Source organism: Elgaria multicarinata, chromosome 3, assembly GCF_023053635.1.
Source record: "Elgaria multicarinata webbii isolate HBS135686 ecotype San Diego chromosome 3, rElgMul1.1.pri, whole genome shotgun sequence".
Taxonomy (NCBI): domain Eukaryota; kingdom Metazoa; phylum Chordata; class Lepidosauria; order Squamata; family Anguidae; genus Elgaria; species Elgaria multicarinata.
Window position 1 is genome coordinate 545879 of NC_086173.1, and position 17974 is coordinate 563852.

General features: G+C 44.8%; 1 protein-coding gene across 1 annotated transcript in view; it reads left to right on the plus strand.

The window, feature by feature from the left end:
* The first annotated feature begins 3583 nt into the window (after positions 1-3583).
* LOC134397005 (uncharacterized) overlaps positions 3584-17974 on the plus strand; it is a 42218-nt gene continuing 27827 nt past the window's right edge. The window contains exons 1-4 of the mRNA XM_063123614.1: positions 3584-3958; positions 10666-10722; positions 13920-13957; positions 15863-16003. Coding sequence (XP_062979684.1) covers positions 3584-3958; positions 10666-10722; positions 13920-13957; positions 15863-16003 — 611 coding nt within the window. The remainder of the gene's footprint in view (positions 3959-10665; positions 10723-13919; positions 13958-15862; positions 16004-17974) is intronic.

Sequence of the window (17974 nt, forward strand, 5' to 3'; positions counted from 1 at the left end):
GCTCAGCGAGGCGCTCGGCTCACACGCGCACTCCCCGCGGGCGGCGGGGCTCCCGGAAGAAAAGCCGCACAGGCGGCCACTGACGGCTTCGCAGGCCGGCAGGCCCGTCCGCGATTGGCCCTGGTCGCCACCGGGGCGGGCTTCGTGCGGATGTGCGAGGCTGAGCGCCCCAGCCCCGCTCTCCGGGCCGCCATCCGCGCGCACTTCCTCCAGGGCGCGGGGAGGTGGCCGCCATCCGCTCGTTGAAATGAGCGCAATTTCATTTATTATATTTATTACTGGAGCTCGTGCAGAATGCTGCAGCTCGGCTGTTGTCTGGAGCTGCCCCTTTCCAGCATGGAAGTCCTCTGCTGAGGGAGCTGCACCGCCGGCCGATTCGCTACCGGGCCAGGTTGAAGGTTCTTGTACTTGTGTACAAAGCCCTAAACAGCTTGGGACCAGGATACCTGAGAGAGCTCTGTCTTCTCCTCTGCCAACCTGCCCGGTCACTGGGGTCATCCGAGGGTCTGCTCCTGGTGGTTCCACATAGACCCCTCCTCCGACTGGAGTCCATCAGGGGAAGGGCCTTCAGCGTGGTGGCTCCCCTCCTCTGGAATTCCCTGCCTCTGGGGGTCAGGCAGGCACCAACTTTGTGCTCCTTTCGGTGCCTCCTGAAAGCATTATGCCAGGAAGCCTTTCCTTAATGACCAGCCACGGTTCACTGTACATTTTGCTTCTTTTAAAATCTATTTTAAAGTGTTTTATTCTGTTTTATTTTATCTTGTACACTACTCCAAAAAATTTAATGGGGGGTGTTATATAAATATTGTAAATAAATTTATTTAAAACATTTGTATCCCACTCTGTATCACTAGGATCTCAGGGTGGCATACAGATAAAATCATACAATATAAAACAATAAATATACACAGGTAAAAACAAATTAAACCATTGATCAAATCAAAACCAGTATATAATTTAAAAGCAGTAAAAATAATTGAAACAGCTAAAACAATGTGCAAGCCAGGTGAATTTAACCATTAAAGGCTTTATTAAAAAGCCATGTTTTTACTTGGTGCCGGAATATAGTTAGCATTGGCGCCAGTCGGGCCTCCAAGGGGAGGGCATTCCACAGTCAGGGTGTCACCACAGAGAAGGCCCTCTCCCACGTCCCACCATAGCGTATGTGTTGAGGTGGTGGGATTTTAGATTCAAAAGATTCAGCACTGGGCTGTTCTTTGTTGAAAGAGCCCAGTCCTCTTCCTCTCCCTCCTGGTGAAAGACGCGCCGAGGGCCGAAGGATTCGCCAAAGCTGCACTGGGAAGAGGAAGCAGCGCTTTCTCCTCGTGGTGGAAATCACTCCCACACGTGGTACGGTTCAAACCCACCTTCCTGAATCTGGCGCCCTCCAGACGTAGTAGACTGCAACTCCCCTAATTCCCAGGCAACATGGCCACTGGGGATGATGGGGCATGTAGTCCAACACAGATGAGCACCAAGTTACGGAACATGGTGTCATTCTTTAAAGGCACCACAGGGAAGGCTCTCCCGCCCTAGAGGCCTTCAAGAGGCAGCTGGACAGCCATCTGTCAGGGATGCTTTAAGGTGGATTCCTGCATTGGCTTTAGAGGCCCTTTCCAACTCTATGATTCTATGATACTTTTCTTAAGTACCTTTGCAAAACTTGAACACATACCGTAAGATAGTCCTAAGAAGCTATTTTGACACTTTTGGAAAAAAAAAGAGATGTTAACTTTTTGTTTTGTGATATTTGAAATACATATCTTATATATGAGTGTGTAGAAGTGTTATTTTACAATTCTTGTATGTTATACATAGGAAAATAGTGTTGGTATACTGTATAGGATGTTGTCTTAGCTTTTTCAAGAAATTGTATTTTCTAAGACATGTAAATTAATACCTAAAAAGGTATTTTCCAATTTCCCTTAATTAAAGAGAATTTCACAATAACGTCAGGAACAATACATTGGTGCTGCTCTCTTTCTCTCAGGTTTGGCTTTCACACACACACACACACACACACACAGAGTTGATATTACAGAAATGTTCTTGCCTTGATTTTCTTCTCACTGTGGCTTCTTAGCAAATCTAGATCCTTGCCAGGTTACTGTCAAAGGTATTTGAAGGCACCACAGGGAAGGCTCTCCCACCCTAGAGGCCTTTGAGAGGCAGCTGGGCAGCCAGTGTGGTGTAGACTGGGAGTCGGGAGATCCAGGTTCTACTCCCCACTCGGGCATGGAAACCCACTGGGTGACTCTGGGCCAGTCACAGGGCTCATCTACACCAAGCAGGATATACCACTATGAAAGCGGTATACAAAAGGCAGGAGCCACACTACTGCTTTATAGCAGTACTGAAATGCACTGAAAACTGTTGGGGCCCCTTGACACGTCCCATATACAGGTTTCATACCACTTTCATAGTGCTATATCCGGCTTGATGTAGATGTGTCAATGGGCCCCAACAGTTGCCAGTGCACTTCAGCACCGCTATAAAGCAGTCGTGTGGCTCCTGCCTTTTATGTACTGCTTTCATACTGCTTTCGTAGTGGAATAACCTGTTTGGTGTAGATGAGCCCAGACTTTCAGCCCAGCCTACCTCATGTGGTGGTTGTGAAGATAAATTGGAGAGGAGGAGGAGGAGGAGTATGTACACCGCCTTGGGTTCCTTGCAGGAAAACAGGTGGGATATAAATGTAATAAATAAAATAAATAAAAATCCATCAGGGAGGCTTTGAGGTGGATCCCTGCCTTAAGCAAGAGCGCGTTGGCCCCCCCGCGATAAGCCCGGAGCAAAGGCTGCCGTCTCGGGCGAGCCCAGGGCCGGTGCTACCATAGAGGCCACTCAGGCGGCCGCCTAGAACGCCAAGCTAAGAGGGGCGCCGGGCACAGCGCAGCACTCACGCGCGTTGGCTGTGAGCCAGCCCGGCCTGAGGATTCAGCTGGGCCTGGGCGGGCAAGATGGCGTCCTGCACCCGCCCAGCTGAAGCGAAGCCAGGGACACTGGGGTGGGGCGGCTCCACGTTCGGACTTCCGGAACGTGTCCGGAATAGAGAGAGAGAGAGAGAATATATGGGTGAATGGGGTGCATCATGGGGTCTTTGAGTGAATGCATGTGTTCATGCTTGTGTTTGTTTGGAGTGAGTGATGCTGAGTGTGTGTGCATGGGTGCGTGTGAGTTGGGGGGGGATGATTTAGAGGTGATATTCCTATTAAACAATGCATTTTAGACCCATAGACGTTCCTTTCCAATTTGTTTACTATAATTGGCATGATGTATTTCTTGCTCTTTAAAATAAATTGAGCAGTTTCAAGTTTTGTGCTTCTTATTTTTCCAGGAAACATCTGTTCTTAAAAATCAAAGTTGGCATTTTTTTTGGGGGGGGGGAGGGGTGAAAGTAGCTCACTCTGCCTAGGGCACAAAATAGTCCGGCACCGGCCCTGATTATGTACGCCGCCTTGGGTTCCTTGCAGGAAAACAGGTGGGATATAAATGTAATAAATAAAATAAATAAAAATCCATCAGGGAGGCTTTGAGGTGGCTCCCTGCCTTAAGCAGGAGCGCGTTGGCCCCCCCCCCCGCAATGGGGGCCAACGCGCGAGCCCCTTGCCCGGCAGTTTCGCGGCCGAACGAGGACCCGCCTGGGGCGCTGCGGACGCCGCCTCGCCTCGCCTCGCCTCCAGCTCCGCCTCCAGCTCCGCGAAGCTGCGTGGAAGCCCGAAGAGCAGCGGAGCGCTCCGTCCCCTCCTCCCGCGCTCCGTCCCCTGTCCGTCGAGGTCACCCGGCTGCGGGCGCCATGGCGCTGCTGCTGCTGCTGCTGCTGCCGGTGGCCCTGGCGGCGCTCTGGTCCCTGGTCTACATGGGCTTTGTGCGGCGCGTCACCGGGGCTTCGCGCACGGCTTTCGCCCGCCGGGAGCCCGGCCGGGGAGAGGCGGCGGGGAAGCCCCCCGCGGACGGGGTGAGTGAGGGGCGGCGCCGGGGCGGCTGGGCGCCGGGGCGCAGCGCGTTTCCCTCGACGGCGCGCTTCCCTCAAGGGCGCGCGCGGCTCTCCGGTGCGTCGCTGCGGCGGGAGGTGGCAGGGAAGGGCCCGGGGCCCGCGGCGCGCCCCTGCGGGGCTCCTCCCGACGGGTCTTCTTGCCTCTGTACCTGGAATGGGCCGAAGGTGGGTCGCGGCATCTGTGGGCAGCGCCCCGGGGCCGGCACCCCACAGGGTCATTCCGCAGACCCAGGTAGCACGGGCAGCCCTCCCGCGACGTTCCCCGTTGGGCAGCTGGTTGCACAACACGCGCAACCAGTTGCGCAACCATAACGGACAATCCTTTGCACGAATGTCACTTGATCTGCAGTAGGCCAGCAAAACGTGTAGTGCAGAAAACGGGCAGGGATTTCCGACTCCCAGTTATTTAATAGCAGTACTATTCACACCCCATCCCTGCTAGGGACTCAGAAGATTTGGGGCCCAGGACCATAGGACACAAATCTGAAAAAATTGTCAATACTAATTTATATCTATGAATGCATTTTAGAAAGAATTACTAGGATTTATTTAAATTTCACAGAAGGCAAAGCCTCCCCCACCCCACCCCTCATCCCTAAAAAGCTTTATTTGATACCGATGGAAGTTTTTCCCTATGTTTCGTTGCTACATGGCTGGGGGAGGGGGTGATTGGGAGCAGGGTCACAGTGGAGGGGAAAGTTCAGGCTCTGCTCCAAAACTGCGGCTTCCCTGGGAATCCTGCCCCCTCCGGTGTGCAGAAGAGCTTAGAACAAACCTCCCAATGGCCAAAGCTTCGTTGCCACTGAGTGGTGGGTGGGAGTTGCACTATATGGGGAATGGAGGGTCAACCCATCCCTTCTCAGCTCTTGGTTTAGAGGGGGAAACACCTTGGCATTAATGGAAACTCACTGCCCTTGCAAATAGATCTGGGACCCTTCAGTTCTGGTACTCAAAACAAGTTTCTTGGCTCAGAATTCTTGAATTCTAACTTTACGACCTGGTTCAGATGACATGACAGCCCACTGTGGGTTAATTGACTTTTGTGGGGCCATGACATGTGCAGTCTACCTTTACGCTGGCTTATGCCTTATGAAAATGATGAATAGACTTGATCTAGTCATTTTGAATGGCGATGTAAAGGGAGATATGAATGGGGAATTTACCTTCCTGTCTAGTTTGGGTGCATCAATGATTGATTATATCATAGTCTCTTACAATTTGTTAAATAGGGTGACTGGGTTCAAGGTGGGTAACTGTGTTGACAGTGACCACCTACCCTTAATGCTATCCCTAAACCTGAAAAACCTTAATGAGCACGCTGATCACAGTTTTCCAATGATTGCAGAGGTAGAAATGAGATCCTCACAGATTAGGTGGTCTGCTAAACTAGACAAAGCAACATCTGAGATGTTATACTCAGATTGCATTCTCCACCTTAGAGATGTTTTGCTAAATGAAGTATCCCTCGAAAAAGCAATATCATTATTCCAATTATTGATCTCCTCCCTTCAAAATTGCTTTAAGCATAAAAAGGGTGAATGACAATTTTACTTATCCAATAAATCTAAAAAGTGGTTTGACCATGACTGCATTGCTTTAAAACACCATTTAGTTAAAAAAAAAAAATACAGGCAGTACATGGAACAGAATCTTCCAGTACTTCCTAAGGAATGGTTTGAGCACAAAAGGAGATATAAAGCTCTGATTAAAGATAAAAAGAAGCAAGCCCAAAGGGAAGCATGGCAGTGTTTAATAGATGCATCGAGGGCGGGTGATTCAGCCACCTTTTGGAAAGTTATTTCGAGGGGTTGGCCAAATATAACAGCTGGACCGGAATATCTTATCCCTGCTAAAGTTTGGGAATCCCATTTCTATACTATGTATGCAAGTGGGCAAGTCTCCCAACAGTTTCCAAGAGCTTTAATTAATAGTGCTCCCGAGTGGCCCCCTGTATCTGTTTCTGAAATAAATAACCTTATCCTGAAACTTAAACAGGGTAAAGCACCAGGTGGAGACAACATCCCTCCAGAACTGCTTAAAGTCAATAAAGAGTGGTGGGCGCCAGTTGTGGCAGCCCTATTCACTTGCATCGATAGTTCAGCTTGCATCCCAGAAGATTGGGGGCTTGCAATTATCATCCCAATATACAAAAAGGGAAAAGATCGGACCCCCGAATTATAGACCTATCAGCCTTCTAAGTATAATGAGTAAATTGTATGCCAGCCACCTTCATGAAAAACTAGTTATGTGTCTGGATCAAGAAAATATTCTAGAAGATAAACAGGCAGGATTTAGGTCTGGGCGATCTACTATTGACCAGGGCTTGGTTCTCCAACATATTTGGGATATGGAATTGCAAAATCATTTAAGTTTGGCTTAAAGGTATCTTGATTTTAGAGATAATGGGAGGATATTTGCTTATGCAAAATATCTGGTGGACTTGAATATTCCTAAATTCAGGAAAGCTTTCACTCTGGCTAGGTTTAACGTTCTGCCTTCAGCCCTTTTGGATGGAAGGTTTGGAAATATACCCTACCAAGAACGGGTATGTCCCTGTGAGATGGGTAAAGTGGAATTCTTCTTTTGACGTCACTAAATTACAGAAGTTATGAGGTAATAAAATTCGTCCTGAGGTCAGATCAACCGGCATCTTTCCGTTCCCAATTTCCAGCAATTGACGTGAGAATATCTCAGCTGATCGATCGTTTTGCAGCTGGACACGCATAATTGATCTCCGACTATAATAATTGCCACTTCGTCTATAGTTGGAGCATTGAATCTTCGCACATGTTCTCCAGCAGGCGTTTTGTCAGCATGAATAACAATCTTGTGTGTATCAGATGGCATCATGTCAATTGCTGTTTTGAACAAATGTACTAAATTGTTTTTTTCGTGAAGTAGTTGTTGCAGTTTTGAAACGATGGACCTTTTTATGCCGGTATAAATTCCGCAGCGTGCATTCAATTCATCATTGCCATCACCAATGAAATACATTTGTAGGAATTTATGTTGACTATCTTGAAACGGAAGGAAGGAGCCGGCTTTATGATAAATTTGTCCTTTGACTTTGAAAGTTGGCATAAATGGAGCTGTGATGATTTCTGCGCCGAACGACGTCATTTGGAAGCAAGAGTTGTATTTCCTGATGTTAGATAGGAAATGCTTTGATTCTGCGGTATATCCGGCAAGCAAAGTTTGTAATGGCTCTGGTGGTTCTCCAAGTTGAGGCAGTTTAATTTTTCCAGCAGCGCAACACATTCCTTTTGTTTCTCCATTAAATTTAAGAGCCTTGCAATAAGGACACACTTCAGTCATAGTGCCGATGAGAACATGCCGCCTCAAACTATAATCATCAGCTGGGTTGTACCGGAATGCAAGGCGATTGTAATCGTGTGATTGTTTACCACGGAGTCGTGTTTGACGCTGATGTGCTGTTTCTCGTTGACGTCTTTCAGCCACTCTCAGCCTGTCACGTTCATTCTGTTGAGAACAAAGCAGATCTGAAGCTGTAGAACGCGATTGCCGTGCTTGCAACCGTGCATCCTCAAGTCTGGCTGAACGTTGCTTGCCTGGTTCCTTGGCACGTATTTGAGGCATTCTTTTTCTTTTTTTCTCATTTGCTGATGGCCGTTCTTCCTGAGTCTGATTTGCAATTTCTCGTCACAGTGCTTCCGCTCTGCGAGTACAACGACCTAAGTGTGATCTTCTGTGAGGCATTATTTGGATGAAGTAAAGCAGATTGTTTGGTTTTTTAAAAAGGATGTTTTTACGGTGAGGAGGTTAGCGGAAACTGGCAGTTACCTTTCTTCAGAACGTGTAACTGTCACAGGTGTGACATCTATATTCACTCAGCCAATTGTGAGAGAACATGCAAATAGGAGAGGAGGCAGAGGCAATGGATTGGCCTACTGGTTGGCGATGTCACAATGATCAGCAGGACTGGTTTTGAGGAGGCTTATTTCTTCGATTTTAAGACAAACCTTTGACCCCATATAGAACATAGTTACATAACAACGCTCGCGTATTTGAATGCAACGTTGTGTCAAAATTTCAAAGCAATCGGTGAAGAACTTTCGGAGATATAACGTCTGTTTCGAACGGACATTTACATTTTTATTTATATAGATTTTTATGCTGCCATTCAGCCAAAAAAGGCTCTCACGGCGGCTTACAAAAGTATTTCTTGACAGTCCCTGCCCACAGGCTTACAATCTAAAAGACATGACACAAAAGGAAAGGGGATTGGGAGGGAGGAGGAGGAGGGGGGAAAGCAAAGCAAATTCAGGCACTACAATCTTAGTTGGAAAGTTCAGCAGTTACAGTTGACAGCAGGAAGGAGGGGGCTCTCAGCTGGAGCTGGACCCAGGCATGGTGGAGAGGTGCCTGGCTGCTGCTTCCTCCCTCACTGGTGGCAAAATAGGACATAGGACACTCCAATTCTATATTCCAATCCTGTTTTAAACCATGGGTATCATATTTATTTTCTACTACTAAATACTTATATATATGGATCGTGGGTCAACGTGTCAGTTCAGCTGCTATAAATGTTTCTAACAATGGAGGCTCTGAACCTGTAAAAGCAGCCAGACCGAACCTAGATTCCAACGTCACAATTGCAAGTATTGCCATTCAGCCATAGTCAGTAAATTATAATTAGCACGTGAATCAGAAAATGACAAAAACTCTTTGTCTGGACCTATTAACTGATCCAAAGTAAAAAATCATCTTATACATCCATGATCTCCACAAGAATGTTTTCTTTCCAATTCCAGATTTCCCCATAAACTCAATGTTGCGTGAGAGAATGGATCAAACTGTAATTGATGTGATACTATATGCCATACCTCTCTCGCAGCCAAAATTCTAAGGTTTTTTTTATTATAATATGTCGAGAACCAAATGGCATCATTTAGGAAGAGCTTCTACCCATAAGGATTCCAAAACTGACCAGGGTGGCAAATCTGAGCGAACTGGAAAAGACCAGAACTTAGTGCAAGCCAATAGGTAGGCCCAGTGATACAAAGCAAGGTCTGGAAATCCAAACCCGCCTTCTTTAATTGGAAGTTGCATCTGCTTCAAAGGTATTTGAAGTCAGGAAGAATCCCAGAAGAATTTATGAAACAAAGCATTAAGTTCTTGAAAATATTTGCCAGATATAAGTAAAGGAATTCCACGTATAACGTAGAGAACTCAAAGTAAAATATTCATCTTCAGTGTATTGACTTTATCCCACCTATCTGTCTCATGCAATTTCACCAATCAGCTTATTCAAATTTATTTTAATCAATTGAGATACCTCTGGGAATAAGTATTCCCAGATAGGTAATAAAATCAGGGCACCATCAAAATTGACCATTAGCCAACACACTAGAAGATATGTTGTCTCCAATTGGCATCAACTCGGACTTTGACCAATTAATTGAATAACTGGACAGATCACCTAAAGTATTAATTTCATCAAAGCAGGAATAGATGCCTGGAGTTTAGAAATAAACAATATGTCTCTCTGAATTAAGAAATGTTTTATTATAGGCTTTGGAGTAGCAAATATTTCAGATTCATAGATGCCAGCATCTAAAATGTGTATACGCTTGCATATCACTTTTCACAAAACACTTGAAATGCTTAACGTATGTTACTTCAGTAAACCTTGCAACAGCCCTATTAAGAATTCTTATGTCCCACGTTGTCTGAGAGACTGAGACTGAGATATGGTGGCCTGCTTAAAGTCGTTATGCAGTGAGCTCACGACTAAACTGATATTTGTACCTGGGACTTCTATTGAGCTCATGCACTATATGCCCTGCCAGCTCTTCAAGCACATGAGCTTTTTCCAGCTCTGAATTGAGTCATAGGATTTAGAAATCCTTGAAACTATTTATTTATTTATTTATTTATTTATTTATTATATTTATTATATTTATTTGTATCCTGCCTTTTGCCCAATACTGGGCCTCAAGGCAGTATTACAAAGTTTAAAACATACATTTTAAAACATAGGAAAAGAAATGTTAAAAAAAAAAGTTAAAAAAACTTTTAAATGGCATGTTGTAATTAATGGGAGTTATTCCAGGTGGCTAATGACTCCCTGACTCCCATGGCTAATGTATTTATTAGCATACACTTCTGTAAACTAGTATATATACATGAGTACCAGTGAATCCAAAAGCCCATAAAATGCAAGAGGCACAGTAGGTAAAACCCAAATGCACCTTGACCACTGGTGCCTTTTGCTTTAGAAACAAAATGGGGAGAAGGCTGCTGAAAATAAGGTTGTGGCTTTTGCACTTCTGTCGGGATACACTGCAACATTTTATTGCAGGCCTTCACTAAGCACAGTGACCATTCACAGCTGTAGTAATTCATGATAACAGTCCTCCTGGCTTTGTTATGCTAATATAACAGCTGTAGTGGGATCTCAAGATATAAAAACGAGGACCAAATTTGCTGATAAATTCTAGTTCAGTTTCACACTGGTGTTGTTGAAAAAGAATTGTGGTTTTCTTTTTCATAGAACAGCAGCAGTATGACTAGGATATTGAAATGGTATTCCAATAGTCTTTGAATGTTGCTACTTTTGATGAGAGATTTAATGTCATGGGGGTTAGTTAGCAGCCCTGTCTCTACAATCCTGTTCACAAATGTCTGCTTTCTCTCTTTCTCTCCAGTGGAGTCCAAGACTCTCTGGCTTCCCGCTACAGCTTTGTGTGCACTTGGCCAACACTGTGAGTATCCAGCTGTATTTTTATTTATTTGTTGCATTTCTATACCACCCAATAACAAAAGCTGTTGTGATCTGGTTATTGTACTCTTAAGAGCACCTTAGGCTTGTCTTTAGCCAATGGTGAGCAAGATCCTCCAAGGCCTTCTGCTCCTGCGAGGCATGGATGTTGAAGCAGACAGGGATAGTCAAGGGTAGGGTGACCATATGGAAAGGAGGACAGGGCTATTCCCTCTTCATCACAAAAGTTAAAGCTGCAGGAGTATAGCTAGAGTGACCAAATACAAAAGAGGGCAGGGCTCCTACCACTTTAACTGTTGTGAGGAAGAGGGAATTTCACCAGGTGCTGCATGCATACAAATGACACCTGCCTAAATTCCCTTTTCTATGCAACTGTTAAAGATACAGGGGCCCTTGTCCTCCTTTTCATATGGTCACCCTAATCAAGGACCTTGGAGTGGCCTCAGCGTAGGTGTGTATATTTTAGGTAATGGAAACTGTACAAGAGCCCAGAAACTTGTATTTTTGGAGTTACATTCAGGCTGTTAAAGATTAGTTCTTACTGGGGAAAGCAAAAAGGGAGCAAGAATGGGCAGGGAGAAGGAGAATTTCTTTCACTCACCATCCTAATCAAAAACCACATTGAATCAATTCATGGTTTCATGGCATGTGAAATTGGGGCGCTGGGGTGGGGGGCTGGAGGAGGCATTCCCAGAAGTCCAGGAATGCCTCCTCCAGCCACCCCAGGTTCAATCCAGGCTTTCTCCTTGGCCAGATCGGCGCTGGGTGCAGGGGGCTTTTCCCTGGTAAATTGGGGGCCAGTCCTGGTTTCCCCACAGATCCCCGTTTTTCCGGAGGTCTCGGGTTTTCCGGGTCATCTGGTCACCCTATTTATCTGCATCCATTTTCCATCAATAAACTATATAATTCTTTCACACAAGTGGAAATAAATCATATTGTTACCTTCAAGTCTGTTCAGTGTGAGTCTTGGCTAGATCAGGGCCCAGGTTTAAGACACCCGGTCAGCTTGGCCAAATACCTTTTTCACTCCCTAAACTCAAATTGCAGTTTTTATTGTTTCTTTTCACACAGAGACCTTAGCAAGGAGGGAGAAAGTATGACTTTCTAATCTGCCTCATTCAAAAGATTTGAGAAATATTCAGCTATTATTATTCTTATTATTTTATTTATTACATTTTTATACCGCCCAATAGCCGAAGCTCTCTGGGCGGTTCACAAAAATTAAAACCATAATAAAACAACCAACAGGTTAAAAGCACAAATATAAAACCACGCAGCAAAAATTGATATAAGATTAAAATACAGAGTTAGAACAGTAAAATTTAAATTTAAGTTAAAATTAAGTGTTAAAATACGGAGAGAATAAAAAGGTCTTCAGCTGGTGATGAAAGGAGTACAGTGTAGGCGCCAGGCGGACCTCTCTGGGGAGCTCATTCCACAGCCGGGGTGCCACAGCAGAGAAAGCCCTCCTCTTAGTAGCCACCTGCCTCACTTCCTTTGGCAGGGGCTCACAGAGAAGGACCCCTGTAGATGATCTTAAGGTCCAGGCAGGTACATATTGAGAACAAGCAGAGAACAGGTCTCCCTAACAACAGATGTGACCTGGCAACTTTGCCACTGATTCTTTTGCCCAAACCATAAATCTTACAATAATACAAAGTTTAGGATGTAATTTTATGAAATATTTTACTCTCCTGTTTCAGGGTTGCGCATTCCCTGACTTCTATCCAGTGGAATTTTAAGATGTTTTTAGAATGTTTTTAGAATGTTTTTTAGGATGTTTTAACAATGTATATTATGTTTTAATTCAGTTTTATGTATTTTACTGTTTACTGTTGTTCCCCGCCTCACTCAAAATGGAGAGGCGGGTAAGGAATAAAATTATTATTATTATTATTATTATCTTTACATTGTTCTATAATTGTAGGTTTTAAACCCATGATTAACCTATAGTGTCCTGATAGCAACCACCCAATTGGCACGATTGGATTTGAATATTCCAAAAAGCTGTGGAATGTGTCTGGCATACAGCATGGAAAATTGTAGGTTTATTAACCCACAATTTGCCACTGTCATGTACAAACCAGATCACTGTGTTAGGCTCTGATCAGGAATAAACTTAAATTGCACTCCGAGGCTGAGTACAGTCATAGTTTCAACAACAGCAGGTATGAGTTTTTCCACTCACTGCAGGAGTTCTATTTCCTTTTCTCCCTCACCTTTGCTTCTGTAATTAGTCCTGTGACACACAAGCTCCAGATCCAGCACTTTCCTCCCCCATTCTAGTGAACTTCTACTTTCCTTCCCAAGGGCCTTGCATGTTTTTGCTCAAATATTTGTGTGTGTTTTAAAAGCTTTTTTACACTTTAAAAACTGCTCTGAGTATGAGGGAAATGACTGACACAAGGGCCTTAGCTAGATGGGGCGAAATCCCGGGGCGATCCCCGGGATCATCCCTGTGCATTCACATGAAGCACAGGGGATCTCGGGATCAGGGAGGGATGATCCCTCCCTTGCCCCAGGATCTCGCCCTACCGTTTGAGACCGTTTTTTCCACGGTCCCGGGCTGAGCCCAAGACTGCGAAATGTGTGGCCGGGCGTCGCAGTTTGTCCCAGTTCCTCGTGGTTAAGTCGCGAGGAGCTGGGACCCACGCACGGGGCACAGAGCTCCTTGGGGGGGGGAACGGGGATTTTTTTTTTTAAAAAAAAGCTTACCTTTTGCGCATGAGCGCTCGTGCACACATCTTCCCCTTTAAGAAAAAACAAAACAAAATGGCGGGCATGACGCCTCTCCCTCTGAGGTTGTCACGTGCAGCGTGTGAACGGAGGGGGAGATCTCATAATAAAAATATCGCGAGATCTTCACCCCTCCGTCCCGCTGGACCGGTAGGTCTAGCTGAGGCCAAAGTCGTGGAAATCTGGCTTCTGGTGAAAACCAGGTTGTTGTTTTCTGAATGCAATTTGCGGAGGAGATGGTCCATGACTGTGTCCAAAATATGGTGAGGGCGCTTCAGCAGCTTTGCCTCTGAATTACATGCACCTGTACTAGGTCCAAGTATCAATATCAGCTCTATCATCCATCTGTCTGTGGATACTTTTTCTTTTTTTAAAAAAAATCCAGGATAACAAACAAACAGACCTAGGATTGCAAATCTTCTTTGTTTCCCCCCTCCTTTATAGGCTTTTGGACAACTTTTTTTAGTGCCACTTCTGATGCGGTAAGTATTGATTTTAGTGTTTGAATTGTGTAGAAGGTCTGAAGTATTTACAGCAGTGTTGCCAGGAGGACCATCTGCCCTACATGCTTAGGGCTTTTCTGCAGGCCACACAAGGGGGTTGGACTCGATGGCCTTAGAGGCCCCTTCCAACTCTACTATTCTATGATTCTATGAACATCATCATCATCATCATCATCATCATCACCAACTAACATGAAGTTGTCATTGTAAGTGATGAAATGAAGGGAAGCTTTGCGGGAAGAAGCCTTTTCACTGCCACAGCTTAATAGGGTGGCAGCAGTGCATGGATTACAGTCGGCTAACACCTGTACGGATGCAGTCCTATGGCCACTGTACACTGTCCAGAGGACCAGAGGATGGTTCAGTTCCCAGAAACCACACCCCCTGCCCCCTTGTAGCCAGCGTGGTTCTCACTGCACTGGCTGCATCTCCCTGCTCAGAAAAGGAGAGGGGGCTGCGGAAGCTGCTTTATGCAGCCTGCTGTGTGTACCCCCAGCATCCCACTCTGACGTTCCCTGGCTAAACAGGTGGAATCGCCTGTCTAGCCAAAAATGCCAGGGGGCTGGAGCACCAGGGTGAGGATTGCCTCTGTTTCTAATGACTGTCTCCATGGGATTGCACCTTAGTGCTTTGGTTTTCCCCCCTATACCTTGACAGTATTACAAGTGGAAACTTGGCGCATATTTGTTGAATTATGTACCATGATATGCTAGGACAGGAGTCATTGTGCCATCAACTACAAATGTGTGGCAAAATAGTAAGTTATGAAATAGTGTATTTTTTCATAAGGCTCTTGCTGGAACTCTCAGTCTCTTCCATTCCCGTATAAAATCTAGTAATATAAGCTTGGCATTGCTTTGATATTGTTAATGTTATGATTATCATCATATTTTCCAAAAACAAACAATATACTAGGTGTTCATTTTAGGGATAGCAATTCTATCTGACCAAAAGATTTCCATAGAGGGCCATTTTTTAATGTCTCCCACAATAGAATTCATTAAAGGCTGTTAATTAAGCTGATGAAATTTATCCATTTCAGAAGTTAGCCAAATTAAAATATTTCACTGGGCTCCTGTTGACGTGATATCATATTGGTAGTGATACTCTTGATTTTTAGTGGAATATTAGGGAAGAATCTACTTCAGTCAGTCAAAGTTAGGATGACAACTTTTACCCAGAAGACCTTCTCTTCTGCTGCTCCCAGACTGTGAACGGCGTGCCGGAAGAGATTCGTCAACTTATTTATATATTTATTGCATTTCTATACCGCCCAGTAGCCGAAGCTCTCTGGAGGTCGGTAAAATGAGTACCCATTTAGCTGGGGGAAAGGTAATAACGGCCGGGGAAGGCAATAGCAAACCACCCTGCTATAAGGCCTGCCAAGACAACGTCAGCGAAAGCTGGCGTCTCTCCAAGAGTCAGTAATGACTCTGTGCTTGCACGAGAGGTTCCTTTCCTTTTATACCACCCAATAGCTGAAGCTCTCTGGGTTTTTTACAGTTTATTAGCATTCAAGAAAGCTATCAAGACTGATCTCTTCTGGCAGGCCCATCCATTGGAATTTTAGGATGCTTTCAGAATGTTTTTAGGATGTTTTAATTCAGTTTTATGTATTTTATATTTATTGTTCCCTGCCTCGATCAAAATGGAGAGGCGGGTAAGAAATCATCATTATCATCATCGTTATTTCCCATTAAACTTGGCACATTTTTTTCTTCTCTGATAAGGTCTCTTCAGTTGTGCAAATGCTTTTTTATTGGCAGCATCCATAACACCCTCTTTGTAGCATATTAGTGAACTGGTGCAGTCAACTGGTGCAGTTCTGAGTTCGTGTGACTGAGCCTCTTGTAATACTTCCTTCCAATTGCAACTCTTTTGCAGGTTGAACAACTTTACTGTCCTGCGTTACCTTGATATTGTTGAAGATCCCACATTTGTGCCAGTGGTTGCTGAGGAAGGAAAAAGTGACAACTCAAATTCCGGAAATGTCTCAGAGAGTCTCCAAAAACTGATGGAGACAAGGCAAGTCTGTTGTTTGAAAGGGATGGAAAGATCTGGTGGTACCTCATAGAATCATTGGAATACTAGAGTTGGAAGGTGCCTATAAGGCCATCAAATCCAAATCCAACCACCTGGTCAATGCAGGAATACACCTGAAAGCATTCCTGAAAGATAGCTGTCCAGCTGCCTCCTGAATGTCTTTAGTGTGGGAGGGGGCCACAACTTCCCATGGTAATTGGTTTCATTGCCATACTGCTCTTACAGTCAGAACGTTTTTCCTGATGCCCAGCCAGAATCTAGCTTCCTGTAACTTGAGCCCATTAGCCTGTGTCCTGCACTTTGGGATGATCCAGTCGAGATCCTGGCCCTCCTCCGTGTGACAAACCTTTTCAGTATTTATAATCATAGAATCATAGAATAGTAGAGTTAGAAGATGCCTACAAGGTCATCAAGTCCAACCCCCGCTCAGTACAGGAATCCACCCTAAAGCATACCTGACAGATGTTTGTCCAGCTGCCTCTTGAATGCCTCTAGTGTGGGAGAGCCCCTAACCTCCCTGGGTAACTGGTTCCATTGTCATACTGCTCTAACAGTCAAGAAGTTTTTCCTGATGTCCAGCCAGAATTTGGCTTCCTGTAACTTGAGCCCATTATTCCGTGTCCTTTTTGAAGTGTGGTGCCCAGAACTGGATACAATACTCAAGATGATGCCTAACCAGTGCTGAATATCAGGGAACTAATACATCACACGATTTAGAAGCTATACTTCCATTAATGCGTCCCAAAATTGCATTTGCTTTTTTTGCAGCCACATACTCAGCTTGTAGTATTGCTGAGCCAAGTATCCCCCATCCTGAAACTCTGCATTTGGTTTCTTTTTCCTAGGTGTAGAACTTCGCATTTATCCCTATTAAATTTTATTCTGTTGTTTTCAGTCCAGCGCTCTAGCCTATCATGATAACTTTGAAGTTTGTTTCTGTCTTCCAGGGTATTAGCTCTGCCACCCAATTTTGTGTCCCTGCACCTCCTCCTCCAAATCATTAATAAAAATGTTGAAGAGCACTGGGCCCAGGACTGAGCCCTGTGGTACCCCACTCGTTACCTCCCCCCAGTTTGAGAAGGTACTGTTGATAAGCACTCTTTGAGTCCGATTCTGCAGCCAACTGTGGGTCCACCAAATAGTTCTTCCATCTTTTAACTAGTTTGCTAATCAGAATGGCATGTGGTGCTTTGTCAAAAGCATTGCTGAAGTCAAGATATATTGTGTCCACAGCATTCCCACAGGCCACAAGGGAGGTTACCCTATCAAAGAATGAGATCAGATTAGTCTGGCAGGATTTGTTCTTGACAAATCTATGCTGGCTTCTAGTAATTACGGCATTGTTTTCAAGGTGCTTACAGATTGATTTCTTTATAATCTGCTCCAAAATTTTCTTAGGGATGTCAGACTAACTGATCTCTAGTTCCTAGGTGCCTTCTTTTTGCCTTTTTTGAAGATAGGGACAATGTTAGCCCTATCCAGTAATCCAGAACTTCACCCATCTACCATGATTTTGCATAGACAATGATTCTGAGAGTTCTTCTGCCAGCTCCTTTATTACTCTAGGATGCAGTTCATCAGGCCCTGGAGATTTGAATTCGTTCAAAGAAATTAGGTGTTCCTTAACCATTTGTTTATCAATCACGAACTGCAATCCTTCCCCTTCAGTTTGTACTTCACTTTTGCCAGGGGTGGGTGGGTCATAGACCCGCCTTTGGGAGAAGAATGAGCCAAAGTAGGAATTCAGCGTTTTGGCCTTTCTTTTGTCATCTGTTATCAATTTGCCATCCTCATTAAGCAGTTGAACCACCATTTCTTTCCTCTGTCTTTTACTATGCACATACCTGAAGAAAGCCTTTTTATTGCTTTTAGCATCCCTCGCTAGTCTCAGCTCATTCTCAGCTTTAGCCTTCCTGATGCCATTCTTGCAGTTCTGTGCTACCTGTCCGTACT